The following is a 22,030-nucleotide window of genomic DNA, read 5'->3' on the forward strand; positions in this document are numbered from 1 at the left end:
TCGCTTTTGAGGCGCTGGCGCCAGCTGTATAAAAAATTTGAATGTTAAAACAAACCTTATTTTAATTAATCAACCTCTCAAAATATCTAAAAATACATAATATTTTTTATTTTTAATGCTATTGCACTGGCTTGCATGCTACAGGGAATGCGCAATATATATACGAAACTGCTGCTAGTGTACAAAAAAAAGTTTAAAGGGTAATCAAGTATGGCGCCGTTAGGCAGCCCGCGGATACAGTGCTCTACCTCGGATGCGTGTATTTGTGGTTAACGTATTGTGTTTTCGTGTTTCCAATAGACGAGAAATTAGTTGGGATGTAGCTACGTAAAGTGAACAACTTTACTTAGGCATGGAACGTGAGAAAGGAAAGGGGTCTCAGAAAAGAGGCCCCAATAAAGTAAAGGCACTGTTTCCATCCGGCGACTTCATCGCCCTCGGATCGAAACAAAGGTCGACGCCCGACGTGCCTGAACCGAAGCCGCCCGTAAAACAGTCGGCGTTGAGCAGCACAAGTTCCAGCACTGAGCGGAAGCGGCCAGAAGCCGGGGGCGGACCATCCTCGTTGGTGCAGTCAAAGAAGCCGAAGCTCGCTACCGCTGCCCCGGCGTCTCTCGCCCGCCTAGGGGCTGGTGGGTCGCAAATAAAGCGCGAGGCTCCATCCAACAAGAGTGACCAGTGGGACGTGATTGCCGTGGAAGTCGACCCAACGGACTTTTTGAGCCGTGTTTTGAAAGCGGAAGATGTTGGAGATGATGAGAAGGTAGAGTCGCTCATGTGCGGTGCGGCAAAAACGCTGAAGAACACGCGGCCGAAGCCGGATCCCATGCTCTACTTGACTTTGATGTTCCTTGCCAAAACTCGACCGAGGATATTTGACTCCGAAGGTTCCGTCGAGGCCTTTACAAGCCTGCTCAAACGCGACGTCACAGTGAACTTTAAAACTAAAGGCAACAATCTCATTTCGGTATTAGCTTGTAACCTTTTGTTGGCTGCGTTTCAGGACAACGTCAGTTGGCCAGATCAGTTTGTGAAAGTCTTTGTTGAGGACTCGTTGGGAGACCGAGTTTGGGTTGACCACGACGAGTGCAAAAACTACGTTGACAACGTGCTCACTGCCTTTAATACTAGGCTGCCACCAAAGAGCATGCTTGCACCGGACCTGCTTTTCAAGCCGGACGCTTGCCCCAGTCCACCGGCGCCAGTGGTCGACGATGACGATTCTCTGTCGAGTCTGCACTTGGACCTCAAAGAGAGCCCGGAAAATGTTGCAGTTGTGCCGCGATTTGCAGGCTCCAAAGGAAACATTGAGCACTACATTCTGGAAGTGATCCACGAGCAACTGAATCGCCGCCAGCCGATGGACATCTCGAAGAACCTTTTGCGTTTGCTGGTGTGTGCTTGTGGAATCAGTGAGGTGCGTTCTTTGGTTGCCCACCGTCTGGAGACTTGGCTTCAGAATCCTAAGCTGACCCGTCCTGCTCAGGACCTGTTGCTCACAGTGTGCATGAACTGCAACCAACACAACAAGCATGATGTCGAAGTGATTGGCTGCTTGATCCGCATTCGGCTAAAAACGAAACCAGTTGTCAACCATTTCATGCAGTGCATGAAAGAACTCTTGGGCCAACATACTGACAATCTGAGCACTGTCTTGAAGCACTGCATTTACAATGAACTTTCCAACTCAAGGAACCCAAATAACATGCAGCTCCTCTCGGTGATATTTCAGCACTCGCCTGAAAAAGCTGCCAAAGTTCTAGCTGAGGTTTTTCAGGACCTTTTGATCAACAGAGATGATTACCTGCGGTGCCTGCGTGCCTTGTTCAGAGAAATCATACGGTCTCTACGCTATGACCTCAACTTCACTGCTTTTTGCCTCGGTCTCATGCAAGAACGAAAGGAGACGCAATTTCAAGAACTGGACCAGCCGCTAAGGGAGCGACTTTTTGTATCGATTACGGATCTCATTGTGAAGGCTATCTTCATGGCAATCACGCCAGCCGTGCGAGAAGCAGCAACAGCACTGTTCAGAGGTGAGAAGAAGGATATCTCTCCTCTTCGAAACTACCAGATGCAGGTGGCCACTATTCAGCGAGATACCGTGTGGTGGTTGCACACTGTTGTTCCCAAGATGTTGAAGCCTGCCAGGAATGAGTTCCTGCATTGCTTGCACAAGGCCTTCTTTCTCGAACAGCTAGAACACTACTGCAAGGACAACTGGCCTCCAGAGAGTGACAGACATTTGATGCTTCGATTAGCTTCTGACGTCCCTGCACTAGAGGACACGCTCATTCGGATATTGATCATAGGAATGTCTAAAGAACACCCCCTCAACCCGTCAGATGCATTGGAGCTTGTTGATCAACTCATCAGAAGAGCAGCTGCAATTTACAAGGAAGATTTGCATCCTGTGCTTGTGGTAGAGCGCACAGAACTGATAGAGATCATCTTCCACTTGTGTGCTTATCACCACCCTGAGAACATCACACTTCCAGCGGGTTACACACCGCCAAGTTTAGCCATTGCAGACTACTACTGGAAGGCCTGGATTATGCTACTCATTGTGGTTGCCCACAACCCATCTACGTTTGGGGAAATGGCCTTTGCAAGTCACCCGACTCTGCAAAGTATGGTGGAGATGTGCATCACTAACCACTTTGTCTTTCCTCCGCCGACATTGGCAGTAGGTGAGAAAGCTGATGAAATCAAAGCACGAGAGATGCAGATTGCTCAGGTAGAAAAGCAGAAGATATTGGAATTCGAAGCACATCTTGCGGCTGCATCAACAAAGGTAACAATTACCGAGAGCAACAGTCTCTTGCTCTCCAAGCTGATAACAATGGACCCTCAGGGCGTGACAAGGAGACCTCCGACACAGGTTCTGGAGCAGCTGAAAGCTCTGAATGAAACTCTGAAGCTTGGACACCTTTTGTGCCGAAGCAGAAAACCAGACTTTCTTTTGGGCATCATCCAAAGACAAGGCACTTCTCATATGCCTTGGTTAGCAGAGCTTGTTGAGTCGAACGAGGGATCATTTGACCTCCTTCCCGTACAGTGTCTCTGTGAGTTTCTGCTCACAGATGCCTTGGAGTGCAGCCAAGGAGCCATGGAGCCGGAAGATGAGAAACCAGAGAAAGGCAAGGTCAAGCCTCCGCAGAGTAAGAAGCGCAAACAGCAACAATTATTGCAACACTTGCAGAAGCTGCTGAGGAACCCAGACGAAGATGTCCAAGCCACATGCGAGGTTCTCGACTATTTCATGAGACGGCTCAGTTCGCAGCAGCAGAGTGCCCGCACGCTTGCGACCAAAGGGCTCATGGTGGTCCTCAGTCAGAAGCCCCTAAATGCTGAGGCTCCGCAAGATTCTGATCCAAACAGTCATGACTGGCTTCTGAAGGAAATCCCCTCGCTTCCTCACTTCAATGTTGTGCGGCAGGACATCAGTGCGACTCTGCGGCAGGCATGCCAGGTTGAGAATGATCCTTTTGCGGTTACAGCTTATGTTAAATTCCTTGCGACCTATACACCCGATGATGGACTCTCTGAGCTTTCGCTCGACATCACTCAGCTCATTATCGACAGGCCGACAATTGTAAATTGCATCCTTCTGCAGGACTCTGTTGGCTTTGTTTACAACCAACTTTTTCACTGCTCACTGCTTGACATATTCACGCGGTATCTCCAGAATGCACGAAAGCCTTCGAAAGATGTCTTTTGGTACGAGTGTCAAGATCACATAACGTTGCAGTGGGCGTCTGGTGAGACGGCAACCATGTACATACTGGTTGTGCACTCCATGATCATACTGCTTACTTACGGTCCCCCTCAGAGTGATCCTGAAATGTTCAATGCACTTTTGGAGACGTGGTTTCCAGAAGGAGGAGACCCACCCCAAGCATTTCTTGTGGACACCTCAGAAGAGGCCCTCCTCTTGCCAGATTGGCTAAAGCTTCGCATGATCAGGTCATCAGTAGATGTTCTTGTTGATGCTGCATTGAAAGACTTGGAGCCAAACCAGCTAGTACTTTTCATCCAGTCTTTTGGTATTCCAGTTCCGAGTATGAGCAAGCTGCTTTGCTGCTTGGACAGAGCTGTGGATTATGACGAGGCAGCTGTTGTTCAGGCAGTTGTTGACAAGGCGTATATGTCGCAGCTCGTCGAAGTTCAGCACCAAAGAGGAGCGATCGGCGGCGAATTATTTTATCGGCTCCTGGGTGAGGGTGATGTCACTGACGCGGCTTCCGAAATGGACGACATTGAACCGGTGCCGACGTCAGTTATACAGCATGCCCCACCGCGGCCAGCAGAGGTGTCTCGACTGGACTCAGTACCGGTAGCTGTTTTTCAGTTGTTTGGTTTAGACCCGATAAAGGGAAAGCTGGGAATCAAGCAAGAGCAGGAACTTTTTAGAGGCCTGCAAAAGGCGTTTTCCCATGATGTGCTCAGAAAGTGCCTCTTTGGCGGTGCTTTGGCTGAGTTTATACATACCTGTGAGCACATCCTTGAAAGTGAAAAAAGAGAAGTGTTTGTAAATGCTTTATATGTAAAGTCATTCATATCGTGTTCTCTTTTTAGACTTGCCATTGCAGCACAACAGAGGGAAGCCTCTAACTCTCCACTTACTTTCAAGTTTCACTGGGTTTGTTCAAAGATCTTGGAGCTGAGCAAAGTCCAGTCACCCCTCACAGCCATCCTGACTCAGTACTGTACGTTACATTCATCTTCGAGGAACAAGGATCAGGCACCAAGAAGATTAGCGTCTGGTGATGCGAAATCTGCCAACATTGTAGAAGCTCTGACATCAGTGGCACGAAATGAATCGAAGCGTTTCGAAGAGGCACTCTGTGTGCTTGTGCAAAGGGCTATCAAGATGGGCGACAGTCAGCAGCTGATTCATGCACTCTCGAAAATTCTTTGTGAAAACAAGTTTGAGTCGGAGAAGGTGACTACTAGCTTTGTCATTGTTGACTGGCTGGAGCATTTGGAGCCGGAATGTGTTTCCTCTTGTCCAGAACTACAGCACCAGCTGCTTTTTCACAACAGCACGAAAAATGAGCTCCTGAGAACAACATTTCGTCCATACCTGCTTGCTTTGCTCATACACAGGGCACACTGGACAACATTGCACGCAGCCATCAATGAGATCCTTTCGCAGGCATCCACAAAGAAGTATGACCCTTCTGCTGTGCTAGACTTCCTTCAGGCTTGCATGTTCATACCAAAAATATGGCAAGGCCGGGACAAGAAGATTCCCAAGCACTACACACCCGAGAAAGTGTTGATCTTTAGCCCCGATCAGGCTTGTGCAATGGCAGACTATATCATCAACGAACACATTTCAGCAAGCGCTTCTGAAGGTCAGCCAGCTTCCCACGAGGAAAGCAGGATTAAAATTTCAACACGCTTGCCACTCCTAGAGCAAAGCTGTACTGACAAAACTTTGATCTCGGCTGTTGTGTCCCACCTGGTAGCCATTGTTCAGAATGAACCTGGTCGTCGGGCAGCTGCAAAGGAGATGCTCACACAATTGTACCTGTGCATTCCGAGCATTGTGTTCACGTCGGATGCAATAGGTGAAATGCTGAAGGACATAGGGCCACAGACATCTGGTCAGACAAAGGTGGACACCCTTTCACACACACTCTTGTTGGCCCTGTCTATTGCCGACTATGACAAGCAGTCATACTATAAGCTGTCAGACCTCCATATTGCTACTAGGAAACTTGCAGCAACTCATCCAGAGCTAATGCTTCGCCAGCTCCCCATGATGGCCAGCCTCCTCCATAGTCGTTCAGGTATGGGCACATTAGTCTTTGGCACACGAAATCATGCGTCATTTTTTGTGCACATGTTGGGAACGCTTGAGTTGCTTTTGCCACACCTTTTTCTTGACATTCGAGTTCCAGCACTAAATGACATACTGGACGTTTACGTGGATGCCTTTCAGTGTCATATCCAGTATATGCGTAATCATGAGAGAGAGCGCATTATGGGCCTGCTGAACAGGTTTCTGCTTCTGGTTCATCAGTATGTCTACCACAATCCATCTGCAGCTAGGCAGTGGATTCAGAAGCACCATGGTGCAATGCAAGATGTTTCTGGTGTGTTCCCTGACCTGCTGAGCCTGAAGACTCTCTTGGCTGGCACTTGTATTCTTCGACTGCATCCCGAAGGGAACGAAAACGCTCCAGAGAATGTAGGTTCGGAGCCTGGCCCATCTACAAGGGGCTCAGTTGTGCGTCCGGCTTCACAACCACCGCTGGGATTTAGCAAGGGTGGCAGTAGCAGAGATCTCAGGAGCTTGCTTGACAAAGATAGTGTTGACCCAGAAGAGATTCTTTCTGCATTGAAGGACCTGGATGTTGTTGCATCGAGGAAGCCCGAAGTTCTGGAAGCTTACCAAGACGAGCTGCAGTGCGTTGTGCTGACGAGCACAAACATATCATGTTGCAGCTTGGCGTTCAGGCTGCTGCTTCAGAGCATCAAGAATAATCCCAAGACTGCGGGGCAGTTCATTTCAGGCTACCTGCAGTGTCTTGCAAGTGATCGCAGGGATTTGGTGTTACTGGTGCTCGATCACCTTCCAGAATTTGTTGTGCTTGCTCAGGAACATGGCAGTATGCTTCTCCAAAAGGCATTTCAGGTTGGGATCAGCACCAATGTAAACAGTGCTGTGCCAATCACAGACACATTGCTGCTGCTGAATATGCAGTATGGAAACTAATCATCCTTCCATTGGTGTTTGTGCTTGTAATTTGTGTGTCCTCTATCGATGGTGAGCGTATGTGCCGCTTTGTGTACTTTATTTTAAGGTAAACTGGTCAAACCTCTGTCGTTAGATTATTGATTTCTTCAATATTACTGGGGTGTAATTGTCAGTTTTTTTTTTCATAAGTAAAAGAAGAAATGCCGAAAGAAGTGATGTGGAATGGTAATTGTGTTGTGGTTTAATTGGTCCTCCACTGCATCGGTCCTGTACTTGTGCACTTAGGAGGCTTGATAGGATCCCCCAACCAACCTTCACTCACCTAACCCACCAACCTACTTGTGGACTTAGACGAGCTAGGCTCGTCACAGGCCAGCTGTTATTTCTGGCTCCTGATGAGCCTAGCTTGTGTATTTTGTGGCACACACTTTCTGGTTTGCAACGAGTAGGACCCGTCCAATACAAATTTGAAATTTTGGTTGAAATATTTTTAAAAATGTCTGTTAGGGGATTACACAAAAGAAAGCTAACTTGCCACCCTTTTAGTATTTTTGGCAAAAGAATCCGGACTAAGGAATATTCTTGCATCTTCTGTTAGTGTCCCTTCCTCATCATTTCGAGAATAGGATAAACCTATTACGAGGAAAAAGCACGCTTCATGTCTTTAGGTAAAAACTGCTGCAGCACAGACCTTGCTGTTATGTTTACGTACTGCACCAACTGAAACCGACTGTGCCTTGCATTCAAATCTAGTGCACAATGTTCATTCCATACAAAGCAAGGCACAAAGAGCAAGATGAAATGTCATTAGGACCATCCGTTAGTTTTGCCAACTTTATTTTTGGTCGTGACCATGATGGAAGATCACGACGCTCCACCGTAACATGAGGAAGCTTAGTTGGCTTTGTGTATATTTAAAAAGAGTATATTAAAAAAAAAAAGCCGAGCATAGTTGTGGCTGCCACCGCCCGTTTCAAGGGGGATGCTCTTATATTGCGTCAATCCAGGCATCGGGCAGGCAGCAGCGAGAAGGCGGATGCTGTAGCACTGTAGCTGCAGTAACAAAATTCACCTTCGTTCTACGATTTTAGCAGCAGGCATGCAGTTATGGCCTCGCCCTAGGAGCAGGGGGAACCCCAAGCGACCTTTTGTTCGAAAGGGGCTTCCCCACTATACCCCCACTCCCCTCTTGTCGCGTTCCCTCAGCTCAATGGCGGCCGATGTCTTGGAAAGTAAAAGCTGGCTTTCCAAAGGGGAGCATAAGGCACCTTTGATTTGTATTTTCATTGCTTCCTGGTGCGCACATGGGTGTAGTATTTTGCAGAGACTCTCTCCAATGCCTAATCGAATCATTGTGCTTGTTTGTTAAAAATATTATACTCTTGAACGGTGCCTCCTTCAACACTGATAGTTGAAAGTGATCTGCATTAATTTTGTCTTCCTTGCACTTGACCTCAATCATCTAAGAGATTGACAATGCATAAAGTATACACACATTACGGTATGCACATGTTTATTATGAGAAACATTCTGATCTAAGCAAAGATTTTTCTTTGCAACTGCTGGTTGCCACTTTCTTTAGGCACCATTACTGCGCTTCTCATGGCGTTTGAACCTGGTTAAGTGATAAAACCTGCACGTAAAATAAACTTGTATATAAGTCTCACTGATCGAGATGTGTCAGCAGGACCTAATAAAGAAGAGATGCATCTACGAGGATCGATAATAAAGTCGAAAAGAACATTTTGATGCAGATCACAATTGCTTAAATGCAGGTGAAATTGTTGAACGATTTATGCTGTTTGTCCGACCAATTTTAGAATTTGGATCTGTTGTTTTCTGGTTCACCTGCTAACAAAATCCGTCCGCTCATTCTTTTTGAGCGGGAAGCGCTTAGGTTATGCCTTGGGCTCCCCAAATTTGTGACTAACAATATACTTTATCTTGAAGTCCGAATACCACTGCTGTTAGCTAGATTACGATTTTTGACTGTCCAGGCCTATCTAAATATACATGGATCACGTTCCTATCACTCACTGTCAGTTTCTTGTTGTCAGCTGGCCTCTTTTTTTCGGAGTCAACTGACCTCGGTTTCATACCCGACAGGTAATACTAGTGCAAAATTTGTTACAAACCTTTTGAATGTAATCCTCTCTAATATCCTTCCAACAAAAGTCGGTGGATCTTTGATTCAAATTGTCTACGATGAGATTTTCCCCAATAACGCAAAACATTTATCACCTCGCATTTTAAATGGAGTATTAGAAGATCATTTACAAAGTCTTCCCATTAGCATAATAGCAATTGATGCCTCTCAATGTCAGGAAAGGGCAGGCATTGGAATATACTGTCCACTTCTAGACTAGGCTTTTTCTGTTCAACTTCCGGATTCCACCCCAATTTTCCAGGCAGAGTTTCTGGTGGTCGTGCTTGCTCTGCGCAAACCAACTAGACGCTCCTACTCAGCAGTGGCTGTAATTACAGACAGTTATTCCTTGCGCTTGTCGCATTCCTCAAATATGATTTGCCAATTTTAAAAACCTTTCTTTCATTGGTCCCTGCACATTTGAGCCTCATACATATGATGTGGATACCACCTTCACATTTGAGCCTCATACATATGATGTGGGCGCCACATCACAGCAATGTGACAGTCAGTGAGGCTGCTGATAGACTTATCTCAATTACCCCATGTCGTCTATCCTCCTGGCTACAGCGTATATAACAGTTGCGCGATTTCGTAGGCACGCCTTATTAAGCACGTAGACGATCTATTTTAACATCGGATGATTACCTGCATCTCAAGCATTCCTGGAGAAGGAAATCATCTCAATCACGGCAGATTGAAGTCTCTGGAACAAGGTTTCGCTGCCGTATCCCATCTGTAAATTTAATGCACAGGTCTGGTTTGGCGCTTACTCTCATCTGCGCATCCTGCGGGGAACTGAAATCAATCGAAAATTTCTTGCTGTTTTGCCGCCATTTGACCATGATGAGAAGATGGTATTTGCAGAAGCCATTGCGACAGCTGGCACTTAATTTGAGCAGCCAGAGCTTATTGTCGTTTGATGCCACCATGCTTGGGTACAGCCACAGGTCTGTATTTAACATCATTCTAAACGTCTGCCTTGCTAATATGTTTTCAGTTTTTTAATCGGTAGCTACAAATCTCACAGTGTTCACCTCCTGCGTGCGTTATAAATTCTCATTTTTATTTCAGTATTTGTTTCATTTTTTACTTTCCTTCTCTCTCCCCTAGCAATCATGTCATTTTTTTTGGGGGGGGGGGGGGGGGCGGGGGGGGATGTAATATACGTCTCAAGAACAAATATGTCTGCACCCCAATCCTTGGCCGATCCTCCTATGTGGGTGTGTGTCATCAATTTAAAGGAGAACAATTCTCGTGAATGGAATAAAACCTGTAAAAAGTACTATGAAAACTACAAAATAATGCAAGAAAAAACGGAGGTCATCTCAGCAAGACACCGCAGGAAAACAGACACATGCAAAACAGAGAAACGATAGAAAAGCCATTTCAAATAAATCTTGGACCTGGTTATTTAACCTGAATTCGAAGCACATATTGGTTCGATGGATAGGGTATTTAAAAGCTCCGTATATAATGCACACCGGAGGCACGAAATGAACATGTCACTCACGAGTTGTAATTATTGCAATCATGCGGCACATCATTATCTACCACGGTCTTTGAAGGACACTGCATCTGCAACAGATTTCTACACACAATGCTCCAAGAACACCAAAAGCAACATATTTATGTGACGGCAGTATTCGTGAATTTGTTGTCATTGAAATTCTCGCTCCAAGGCCTGATTTGACGCTAAATCGCCTTTGGTAATCTTTTCCTCGGACTTATTTCAAAGTAATATAATTCAGGAGATACTATCAACATTCGCGGGTATATATTTAAACACATTTTTCCGCTCTAGAGTTATGACCAGTAAAAGTTCAGAAAAACTGGTTCTGCCTTGAACTGCTGAAGGGTCATTGCTCAAGGAGTAGGCTTCAAGACGTGGATTTAAGGTTTCCCTTGATTACCAATTCAGAAATTCATCACTGAAATTGACCCCCCCCACCCCCCCCCCCCCCCCCTTCTTTACTGCTGGAAAAGGAAATGATTGAAAAATGCATTACGGAAATCAGGGCGCCAGCTCCCTTTTGCCCATTAATCCTCCCCTGTAATCTTGCTTGCGGCTGCCTTAATCTCGATTCGTTAATATATTCGCCCGGCCACGAAATGGAATGTGCTGCGGCCCACATAGGTAGAATATATGCGGTGGCGTGGGGGATTTCCGCCTTAGCGTCGATTTTATTATTCGCAGCACTTCTTTTGTTCTTCGTTTAGAGTTAAATTTTTCATGGTTCAGATCCTGCGGTAGTGTAATCGCGGTGCCACAGCTCGGTCGTTGTCCGGCCAGTGCCCCTTTTAGGAGGCGAGTGATCGAAGTGTTCTGCCAACTGTTTGCCTTCCTGAATATAGTTCCCGACTTCCACCGACACACGCGAACAACTGGCTAGCTTTTCGGGATGCTTTGACGTGGAACATTTTTTCTTTGCTTGGTGGACCGCAATTGGCAGTAACAACTGGCTAGCTTTTCGGGATGCTTTGACGTGGAACATTTTTTCTTTGCTTGGTGGAGCTCAGTTCGCAGCAGCAGAGTGCCCGCACACTTGCGACCAAAGGGCTCATGGTGGTCCTCAGTCAGAAGCCCCTAAATGCTGAGGCTCCGCAAGATTCTGATCCAAACAGTCATGACTGGCTTCTGAAGGAAATCCCCTCGCTTCCTCACTTCAATGTTGTGCGGCAGGACATCAGTGCGAACTCTGCGGCAGGCATGCCAGGTTGAGAATGATCCTTTTGCGGTTACAGCTTATGTTAAATTCCTTGCAACCTATACACCCGATGATGGACTCTCTGAGCTTTCACTGGACATCACTCAGCTCATTATCGACAGGCCGACAATTGTAAATTGCATCCTTCTGCAGGAGTCTGTTGGCTTTGTTTACAACCAACTTTTTCACTGCTCACTGCTTGACATATTCACGCGGTATCTCCAGAATGCACGAAAGCCTTCGAAAGATGTCTTTTGGTACGAGTGTCAAGATCACATAACGTTGCAGTGGGCGTCTGGTGAGACGGCAACCATGTACATACTGGTTGTGCACTCCATGATCATACTGCTTACTTACGGTCCCCCTCAGAGTGATCCTGAAATGTTCAATGCACTTTTGGAGACGTGGTTTCCAGAAGGAGGAGACCCACCCCAAGCATTTCTTGTGGACACCTCAGAAGAGGCCCTCCTCTTGCCAGATTGGCTAAAGCTTCGCATGATCAGGTCATCAGTAGATGTTCTTGTTGATGCTGCATTGAAAGACTTGGAGCCAAACCAGCTAGTACTTTTCATCCAGTCTTTTGGTATTCCAGTTCCGAGTATGAGCAAGCTGCTTTGCTGCTTGGACAGAGCTGTGGATTATGACGAGGCAGCTGTTGTTCAGGCAGTTGTTGACAAGGCGTATATGTCGCAGCTCGTCGAAGTACAGCACCAAAGAGGAGCGATCGGCGGCGAATTGTTTTATCGGCTCCTGGGTGAGGGTGATGTCACTGACGCGGCTTCCGAAATGGACGAGATTGAACCGGTGCCGACGTCGGTTATACAGCATGCCCCACCGCGGCCAGCAGAGGTGTCTCGACTGGACTCGGTACCGGTAGCTGTTTTTCAGTTGTTTGGTTTAGACCCGATAAAGGGAAAGCTGGGAATCAAGCAAGAGCAGGAACTTTTTAGAGGCCTGCAAAAGGCGTTTTCCCATGATGTGCTCAGAAAGTGCCTCTTTGGCGGTGCTTTGGCCGAGTTTATACATACCTGTGAGCACATCCTTGAAAGTGAAAAAAGAAAAGTGTTTGTAAATGCTTTATATGTAAAGTCATTCATATCGTGTTCTCTTTTTAGACTTGCCATTGCAGCACAACAGAGGGAAGCCTCTAACTCTCCACTTACTTTCAAGTTTCACTGGGTTTGTTCAAAGATCTTGGAGCTGAGCAAAGTCCAGTCACCCCTCACAGCCATCCTGACTCAGTACTGTACGTTACATTCATCTTCGAGGAACAAGGATCAGGCACCAAGAAGATTAGCGTCTGGTGATGCGAAATCTGCCAACATTGTAGAAGCTCTGACATCAGTGGCACGAAATGAATCGAAGCGTTTCGAAGAGGCACTCTGTGTGCTTGTGCAAAGGGCTATCAAGATGGGCGACAGTCAGCAGCTGATTCATGCACTCTCGAAAATTCTTTGTGAAAACAAGTTTGAGTCGGAGAAGGTGACTACTAGCTTTGTCATTGTTGACTGGCTGGAGCATTTGGAGCCGGAATGTGTTTCCTCTTGTCCGGAACTACAGCACCAGCTGCTTTTTCACAACAGCACGAAAAATGAGCTCCTGAGAACAACATTTCGTCCATACCTGCTTGCTTTGCTCATACACAGAGCACACTGGACAACATTGCACGCAGCCATCAATGAGATCCTTTCGCAGGCATCCACAAAGAAGTATGACCCTTCTGCTGTGCTAGACTTCCTTCAGGCTTGCATGTTCATACCAAAAATATGGCAAGGCCGGGACAAGAAGATTCCCAAGCACTACACACCCGAGAAAGTGTTGATCTTTAGCCCCGATTAGGCTTGTGCAATGGCAGACTATATCATCAACGAACACATTTCAGCGAGTGCTTCTGAAGGTCAGCCAGCTTCCCACGAGGAAAGCAGGATTAAAATTTCAACACGCTTGCCACTCCTAGAGCAAAGCTGTACTGACAAGACTTTGATCTCAGCTGTTGTGTCCCACTTGGTAGCCATTGTTCAGAATGAACCTGGTCGTCGGGCAGCTGCAAAGGAGATGCTCACACAATTGTACCTGTGCATTCCGAGCATTGTGTTCACGTCGGATGCAATAGGTGAAATGCTGAAGGACATAGGGCCACAGACATCTGGTCAGACAAAGGTGGACACCCTTTCACACACACTCTTGTTGGCCCTGTCTATTGCCGACTATGACAAGCAGTCATACTATAAGCTGTCTGACCTCCATATTGCTACTAGGAAACTTGCAGCAACTCATCCAGAGCTAATGCTTCGCCAGCTCCCCATGATGGCCATCCTCCTCCATAGTCGTTCAGGTATGGGCACATTAGTCTTTGGCACACGAAATCATGCGTCATTTTTTGTGCACATGTTGGGAACGCTTGAGTTGCTTTTGCCACACCTTTTTCTTGACATTCGAGTTCCAGCACTAAATGACATACTGGACGTTTACGTGGATGCCTTTCAGTGTCATATCCAGTATATGCGTAATCATGAGAGAGAGCGCATTATGGGCCTGCTCAACAGGTTTCTGCTTCTGGTTCATCAGTATGTCTACCACAATCCATCTGCAGCTAGGCAGTGGGTTCAGAAGCACCTTGGTGCATTGCAAGATGTTTCTGGCGTGTTCCCTGACCTGCTGAGCCTGAAGACTCTCTTGGCTGGCACTTGTATTCTTCGACTGCATCCCGAAGGGAACGAAAACGCTCCAGAGAATGTAGGTTCGGAGCCTGGCCCATCTACAAGGGGCTCAGTTGTGCGTCCGGCTTCACAACCACCGCTGGGATTTAGCAAGGGTGGCAGTAGCAGAGATCTCAGGAGCTTGCTTGACAAAGATAGTGTTGACCCAGAAGAGATTCTTTCTGCATTGAAGGACCTGGATGTTGTCGCATCGAGGAAGCCCGAAGTTCTGGAAGCTTACCAAGACGAGCTGCAGTGCGTTGTGCTGACGAGCACAAACATATCATGTTGCAGCTTGGCGTTCAGGCTGCTGCTTCAGAGCATCAAGAATAATCCCAAGACTGCGGGGCAGTTCATTTCAGGCTACCTGCAGTGTCTTGCAAGTGATCGCAGGGATTTGGTGTTACTGGTGCTCGATCACCTTCCAGAATTTGTTGTGCTTGCTCAGGAACATGGCAGTATGCTTCTCCAAAAGGCATTTCAGGTTGGGATCAGCACCAATGTAAACAGTGCTGTGCCAATCACAGACACATTGCTGCTGCTGAACATGCAGTATGGAAACTAATCATCCTTCCATTGGTGTTTGTGCTTGTAATTTGTGTGTCCTCTATCGATGGCGAGCGTATGTGCCGCTTTGTGTACTTTATTTTAAGGTAAACTGGTCAAACCTCTGTCGTTAGATTATTGATTTCTTCAATATTACTGGGGTGTAATTGTCAGTTTTGATGCCTTGGAAACAGCATTTTTCATAAGTAAAAGAAGAAATGCCGAGAGAAGGGATGTGGAATGGTAATTGTGTTGTGGTTTAATTGGTCCTCCACTGCATCGGTCCTGTACTTGTGCACTTAGGAGGCTTGATGGGATCCCCCAACCAACCTTCACTCACCTAACCCACCAACCTACTTGTGGACTTGGACGAGCTAGGCTCGTCACAGGCCAGCTGTTATTTCTGGCTCCTGATGAGCCTAGCTTGTGTATTTTGGGGCACACACTTTCTGGTTTGCAATGAGTAGGACCCGTCCAATACAAATTGCAGTTGAGCCAACAGATGTTACGGAAACTAAAAAACCGTTTTGGTTGAAATATTTTTTAAAGATGTCTGTTAGTTGATTACGCAAAAGAAAACTAACTTGCCACCCTTTTAGTATTTGTGGCAAGAGAATCCGGACTAAGGAATATTCTTGCATCTTCCGTTAGTGTCCCTTCCTCATCATTTCGAGAATAGGATAAACCTGTTACGAGGAAAAAGCACGCTTCATGTCTTTAGGTAAAAACTGCTGCAGCACAGACCTTGCTGTTATGTTTACGTACTGCACCAACTGAAACCGACTGTGCCTTGCATTCAGATCTAGTGCACAATGTTCATTCCATACAAAGCAAGGCACAAAGAGAAAGATGAAATGTCATTAGGACCATCCGTGAGGGGTAAGCCTTAGTTTTGCCAACTTTATTTTTGGTCGTGACCATGATGGAAGATCACGACGCTCCACCGTAACATGAGGAAGCTTAGTTGGCTTTGTGTATATTTGAAAAGAGTATATTAAAAAAAAAAAGCCGAGCATAGTGGCGGCTGCCACCGCCCGTTTCAAAGGGGATGCTCTTATATTGCATCAATCCAGGCATCGGGCAGGCAGCAGCGAGAAGGCGGATGCCGTAGCACTATAGCTGCAGTAACAAAATTCACCTTCCTTCTGCGATTTTAGCAGCAGGCATGGAGTTATGGCCTTGCCCTAGGAGCAGGGGGAACCCCAAGCGACCTTTTGTTCGAAAGGGGCTTCCCCACTATACCCCCACTCCCCTCTTGTCGCGCTCCCTCAGCTCAATGGCGGCCGATGTCTTGGAAATTAAAAGCTGGCTTTCCAAAGGGGAGCATAAGGCACCTTTGATTTGTATTTTCATTGCTTCCTGTTGCGCACATTGGTGTAGTATTTTGCAGAGACTCTCTCCAATGCCTAATCGAATCATTGTGCTTGTTTGTTAAAAGTATTATGCTCTTGAACGGTGCCTCCTTCAACACTGATAGTTGAAAGCGATCTGCATTAATTTTGTCTTCCTTGCACTTGACCTCAATCATCTAAGAGATTGACAATGCATAAAGTATACACACATTACGGTATGTACATGTTTATTATGAGAAACATTCTGATCTAAGCAAACATTTTTCTTTGCAACTGCTGGTTGCCACTTTCTTTAGGCACCATTACTGCGCTTCTCATGGCGTTTGAACTTGGTTAAGTGATAAAACCCGCACGTAAAATAAACTTGTATATAAGTCTCGCTGATCGAGATGCGATCAGCAGGACCTAATAAAGAAGAGATGCATCTACGAGGATCGATAATAAAGTCGAAAAGAACATTTTGATGCAGATCACAATTGCTTAAATGCAGGTGAAATTGTTGAACGATTTATGCTGTTTGTCCGACCAATTTTAGAATTTGGATCTGTTGTTTTCTGGTTCACCTGCTAACAAAATCCGTCTGCTCGTTCTTTTTGAGCGGGAACTGCTTAGGTTATGCCTTGGGCTCCCCAAATTTGTGACTAACAATATACTTTATCTTGAAGTCCGAATACCACTGCTGTTAGCTAGATTACGATTTTTGACTGTCCAGGCCTATCTAAATATACATGGATCACATTTCTATCACTCACTGTCAGTTTCCTGTTGTCAGCCGGCCTCTTTTTTTCGGAGTCCACTGATCTCGGTTTCATACCCGACAGGTAATACTAGTGCAAAATTTGTTACAACCTTTGAATGTAAACCTCTCTAACATCCTTCCAACAAAAGTTGGTGGATCTTTGATTCAAATTGTCTACGATGAGATTTTCCCCAATAACGCAAAACATTTATCACCTCGCATTTTTAATGAAGTATTAGACAATCATTTACAAAGTCTTCCCATTAGCATAATAGCAATTCATGCCTCTCAATGTCAGGAAAAGGCAGGCATTGGAATATACTGTTCACTTCTAGACTAGGCTTTTTCTGTTCAACTTCCAGATTCCACCCCAATTTTCCAGGCAGAGTTTTTGGTGGTCGTGCTTGCTCTGCGCAAACCAACTAGATGCTCCTACTCAGCAGTGGCTGTAATTACAGACACTTATTCCTTGCGCTTGTCGCATTCCTCAAATATGATTTGCCAATTTTAAAATCCTTTCTTTCATTGGTCCCTGCACATTTGAGCCTCATACATATGATGTGGGTACCACCTTCACATTTGAACCTCATACATATGATGTGGGTACCACGTCACAGCAATGTGACAGTCAATGAGATTGCTGATAGACTATCTTAATTACCCCATGTCGTCTATCCTCCTGGCTACAGCGTACATAACAACTGCGCGATTTCGTAGGCACTCCTTATTAAGCACGTAGACTGAATCTATTTTAACATCGGATGATTACCTGCATCTCAAGTATTCCTGGAGAAGGAAATCATGTCAATCACGGCAGATTGAAGTCTCTCGAACAAGGTTTCGCTGCCGTATCCCATCTGTAAATTTAATGCACAGGTCTGGTTTGGCGCTTACTCTCGGCTGCGCATCCTGCGGGGAACTGGAATCGAAAATTTCTTGCTGTTTTGCCGCCATTTCACCATGATGAGAAGATGGTATTTGCAGAAGCCATTGCGACAGCTGGGACTTAATTTTAGCAGCCAGAGCTTATTGTCGTTTGATGCCACCATGCTTGGGTACAGCCACTGGTCTGTATTTAACATCATTCTAAACGTCTGCCTTGATGTTTTCAGTTTTTTAATCGGTAGCTACAAATCTCACAGTGTTCATCTCCTGCGTGCGTTATAAATTCTCATTTTTATTTCAGTATTTGTTTAATTTTTTACTTTCCTTCTCTCTTTCCTAGCAATCATTTTTTTTGGGGGGGAGGGGGGGGGGGGGGAATGTAATATACATCTCAAGAACAAATATGTCTGCACCCCAATCCTTGGCCGATTCTCCTGTGTGGGTGTGTGTCATGAATTTAAAGGAGAACAATTCTCGTGAACGGAATAAAACCTGTAAAAAGTACTATGAAAGCTACAAAATAATGCAAGAAAAAACGGAGCTCAAGACACCGCAGGAAAACAGACACATGCAAAACAGAGAAACGATAGAAAAGCCATTTCAAATAAATCTTGGACCTGGGTATTTAACCTGAATTCGAAGCACATATTGGTTCGATGGGTAGGGTATTTAATTAAAAGCTCCGTATATAATACACACCGGAGGCACGAAATGAACATGTCACTCACGAGTTGTAATTATTGCAATCATGCGGCACATCATTATCTAGCACGGTCCTTGAAGGACACTGCATCTGCAACAGATTTCTACACACAATGCTCCAAGAACACCAAAAGCAACATATTTATGTGACTGCAGTATTCGTGCATTTGTTGTCGTTGACATTCTCGCTCCAAGGCCTGATTTGACGCTAAATCGCCTTTGGTAATCTTTTCCTCGGACTTATTTCAAAGTAATATAATTCAGGAGATACTATCAACATTCGCGGGTATATATTTAAACACATTTTTCCGCTCTAGAGAGTTATGACCATTAAACAGTAAAAGTTCAGAAAAACTGGTTCTGTCTTGAACTGCCGAAAGGTCATTGCTCAAGGAGTAGGCTTCAAGACGTGGATTTAAGGTTTCCCTTGATTACCAATTCAGAAATTCATCACTGAAATTGACCCCCCCCCCCTTCTTCTTTATTGCTGGAAAAGGAAATGATTAAAAAATGCATTACGGAAATCAGGGCGCCAGCTCCCTTTTGCCCATTAATCCTCCCCTGTAATCTTGCTTGCGGCTGCCTTAATCTCGATTCGTTAATATATTCGCCCGGCCACGAAATGGAATGTGCTGCGGCCCACATAGGTAGCATATATGCGGTGGCGTGGGGGATTTCCACCTTAGCGTCAATTTTATTATTCGCAGCACCTCTTTTGTTCTTCGTTTAGGGTTAAATTTTTGATTGTTCAGCTCCTGCGGTTAGTGTAATCGCGGTGCCACAGCTCGGTCGTTGTCTTTTAGGAGGCGGGTGATCGAAGTGTTCTGCCAACTATTTGCTGTCCTGAATATAGTTCCCGACTCCCACCGACACACGTGAACAACTGGCTAGCTTTTCGGGATGCTTTGACGTGGAACATTTTTTCTTGGCTCGGGGGACCGCAATTGGTAGTATCGCAGACAGCTGTTCGAATGAGGTCCTGGTGTGTTAATTCCGAAGGGTGCGCGCTTGACCTGTTTCAATGCTGGCAGCCAGTGCTTAGTCTGGTTCTATGGGAGGGGTTCGAGCACAGGCGGAAAGGGAAATAAAGAGGGAGAGAGAAAGCGGCTGGTGGCCTGCCTTGAACATCGTTTTATGCAAATTTAAGGGGAGACATCGTTTTTCTCCTGTGGTTCTAGAAATTACGTTAATGAATTTTTACTCAAACTTACTGAATAATGGCCGGAACATCAGAGAAAGAAAGTTCTGACAACCACTAACAAGGAACGATGGCAGCCCTCCTTATACAATATTCGAGCGCGGAGGGGTCTCAGACCCCGCTGACTTAAAGTCAGGGCCCTGCTGAAAGCAATCGCCACACCTTTGCCTTCCTCCTGTCACCAGAAGATGTATGAAATGGAGTATTAGAATATTTGAAAATTTCTAATCTAATTAATAATAGAATATCCTATCTAATTTGCCAAATAAATCAAATGTTTAAAAATTATTACATTATTAGGGAATATTGAATACGTCCTCAGTTTTCTAATGGTTGCCGAATCAGGCACTCTGTAGTTTTCAACGACGGCCCACAAGAAGTATTAGGCATTGCATCGGGCATGAACACGGCATCACTTCTCGGCAGCGCCCACGTGAGGCACTAAGTGGGATATAACACTTGTTGAACTGCTAATGTGTGATACATTTATACAGGTTGCTAGGACGCATGTTAATATTCCATTTATTTATTTAGTAGATACTTTGCTCTGGGCCTGGTTAAGCTTACTTCGGGGTATTAAACCCGCTCATTCTGCAAGAAAACACTCGGCGAGCTGTCGACAGCTCGCTGGCTCGTTGAAGTGTAGCTCGGCGGATTTTTATGACGACGCACACTGGCCAGCGTTGCTGCTATGGAAACAACTAAAGCTGCCAAACACAACCAGTGAAAGGTGTGCGATTATTGAGTCTCGGTAAAAAGAAAACATTGAGAGCACTGCAGAACCTGCACTATAAAGAAATGTGAAAGGCCGAGCGCTGCTTCCTAGCCATGCGAATTTGTCACGTGACCTGACGAGGTCATCACTATCAGTCACTCTGGCCATGTGACTGTCATGTGGCTTAATGACGCCACCACTTTTTGCAAGTCATTCTGGGGATTTTACTGTCATGTGACTTGATGATGTCATCACTTTATTAATAATTATGGCATACCACTCCACTATTTTTAGAACCATTTGATATGATTGTCACAACACTAATGAGGCATCACTTTTTTGCAAGTATAGTTGTCATGACTATGTCATAAAGGAATAAGCGGCGTTACCAACTACTAGTTGGTAAATACTACTTCACTATTTATAACTCGGTCATCCTTCTGTAATGTTCTTGGTCATGCTTATTAGTTTTATTGCTACTTAAAATTACTACAGTACTGCTAATGCTGCCTGAGACGACTCACGCATACCGCTGCGCGTGTCGGCAGGATTTTTTGCTTTGTTTCAGTGAAACCCGTTGTAGGGCACCGACACCCACATTGAAAATAAATTTGATACTCTCGGCTTTCGACGAAGCTTCCTTTCTCTGGGAGGAACTCCATACACGAAGTCTTGTTCGCTGAAATACTTGCACAGGAGAATGACCACTCACTTCTCTGCCCAATCAAAGCTTGGTTAACTATGTTTCTCTCACTTTATTATTTTGGGTAGAAATAGGAGCTTGCGCCGGGTTGCATCGCGTTCATATATCATTGAGGAGAAAGCAGTAACGGACCATGGTAACAGGTTAAATAAACCGCAGCAATACGAGCAACGACTCAAGGACAAATTGTGCTATGCTGACATCCACTGACAAGTAAGCAAGCCTGCAGTGAAAGATGCTACATTTAGCTTTTGAAACGAAAAAAAAAAAATTCAATCGAGCACCTGCTTCAGCAGAGGATAAGAGTGGTCACGTGATCTCACTTACTGCGCCTGGGCAACGCTAGCGCATTTCGCTCCAGTGGTGCAGCTCGTCCCCAGGGCTACTACACTACAGGGCCCACTGCATCGCTCAGCTTGCTGCCGGATTATGTGTAAGCCAGGCATCGTTCAGAACTGCAACGATGTACATTCTAGTCGCGGAGTGTTTTGCATTATAGTGCTTAACATGCATAAGTTACTCGGGCCATGAAGGACGCCATAGTGGAGGGCTCCGGCAATTTCAACCACCTGAGGTTCTTTAACTTGCGCTGACATCGCAAAACACACGGGCGCCTTGATTTTCGCCTCCATCGAAAAGTGGCATGCCAAGGATTCGATCCCGCGTCCTTGGGTTCCTTCGAGCGCCTTAACAAGTAAGCCATACACACATGGCCTCCGAGAGAGGAGGCATTGGCTCAGCATGTCCTGCTTTGATGCTGGAGGGTCCACGTGGTACGGTCACTGAGCGTATCGATCCCAACCTCGGCCAAGCGGCGCTGTCAGCGCCCTCATCGTTACCTCATCGTAGGGTTGTAGGGTGCCTCACCTCATCGTGGGGTGCCTCGATACCGTGCTCTATACGCTGCCCGTCGAGGGACCCTACCGCA

The 22,030-nt window shown here is 45.8% G+C and overlaps 1 protein-coding gene and 1 pseudogene across 1 annotated transcript; both read left to right on the plus strand.

The window, feature by feature from the left end:
* Positions 1-194: 194 nt before the first annotated feature.
* LOC146196624 (integrator complex subunit 1-like) lies at positions 195-6,921 on the plus strand. Its single transcript, XM_084598393.1, has one exon. It carries the CDS (start codon positions 353-355, stop codon positions 6,725-6,727), a length of 6,375 nt encoding a protein of 2,124 aa, XP_084454519.1. The 5' UTR covers positions 195-352; the 3' UTR covers positions 6,728-6,921.
* A 2,864-nt stretch (positions 6,922-9,785) lies between these two features.
* LOC146196625 (integrator complex subunit 1-like) lies at positions 9,786-18,064 on the plus strand (annotated as a pseudogene).
* Positions 18,065-22,030: the final 3,966 nt, after the last annotated feature.

Source organism: Amblyomma maculatum, chromosome 3, assembly GCF_055883805.1.
Source record: "Amblyomma maculatum isolate TAMU_Amacu chromosome 3, ASM5588380v1, whole genome shotgun sequence".
Taxonomy (NCBI): Eukaryota; Metazoa; Arthropoda; class Arachnida; order Ixodida; family Ixodidae; genus Amblyomma; species Amblyomma maculatum.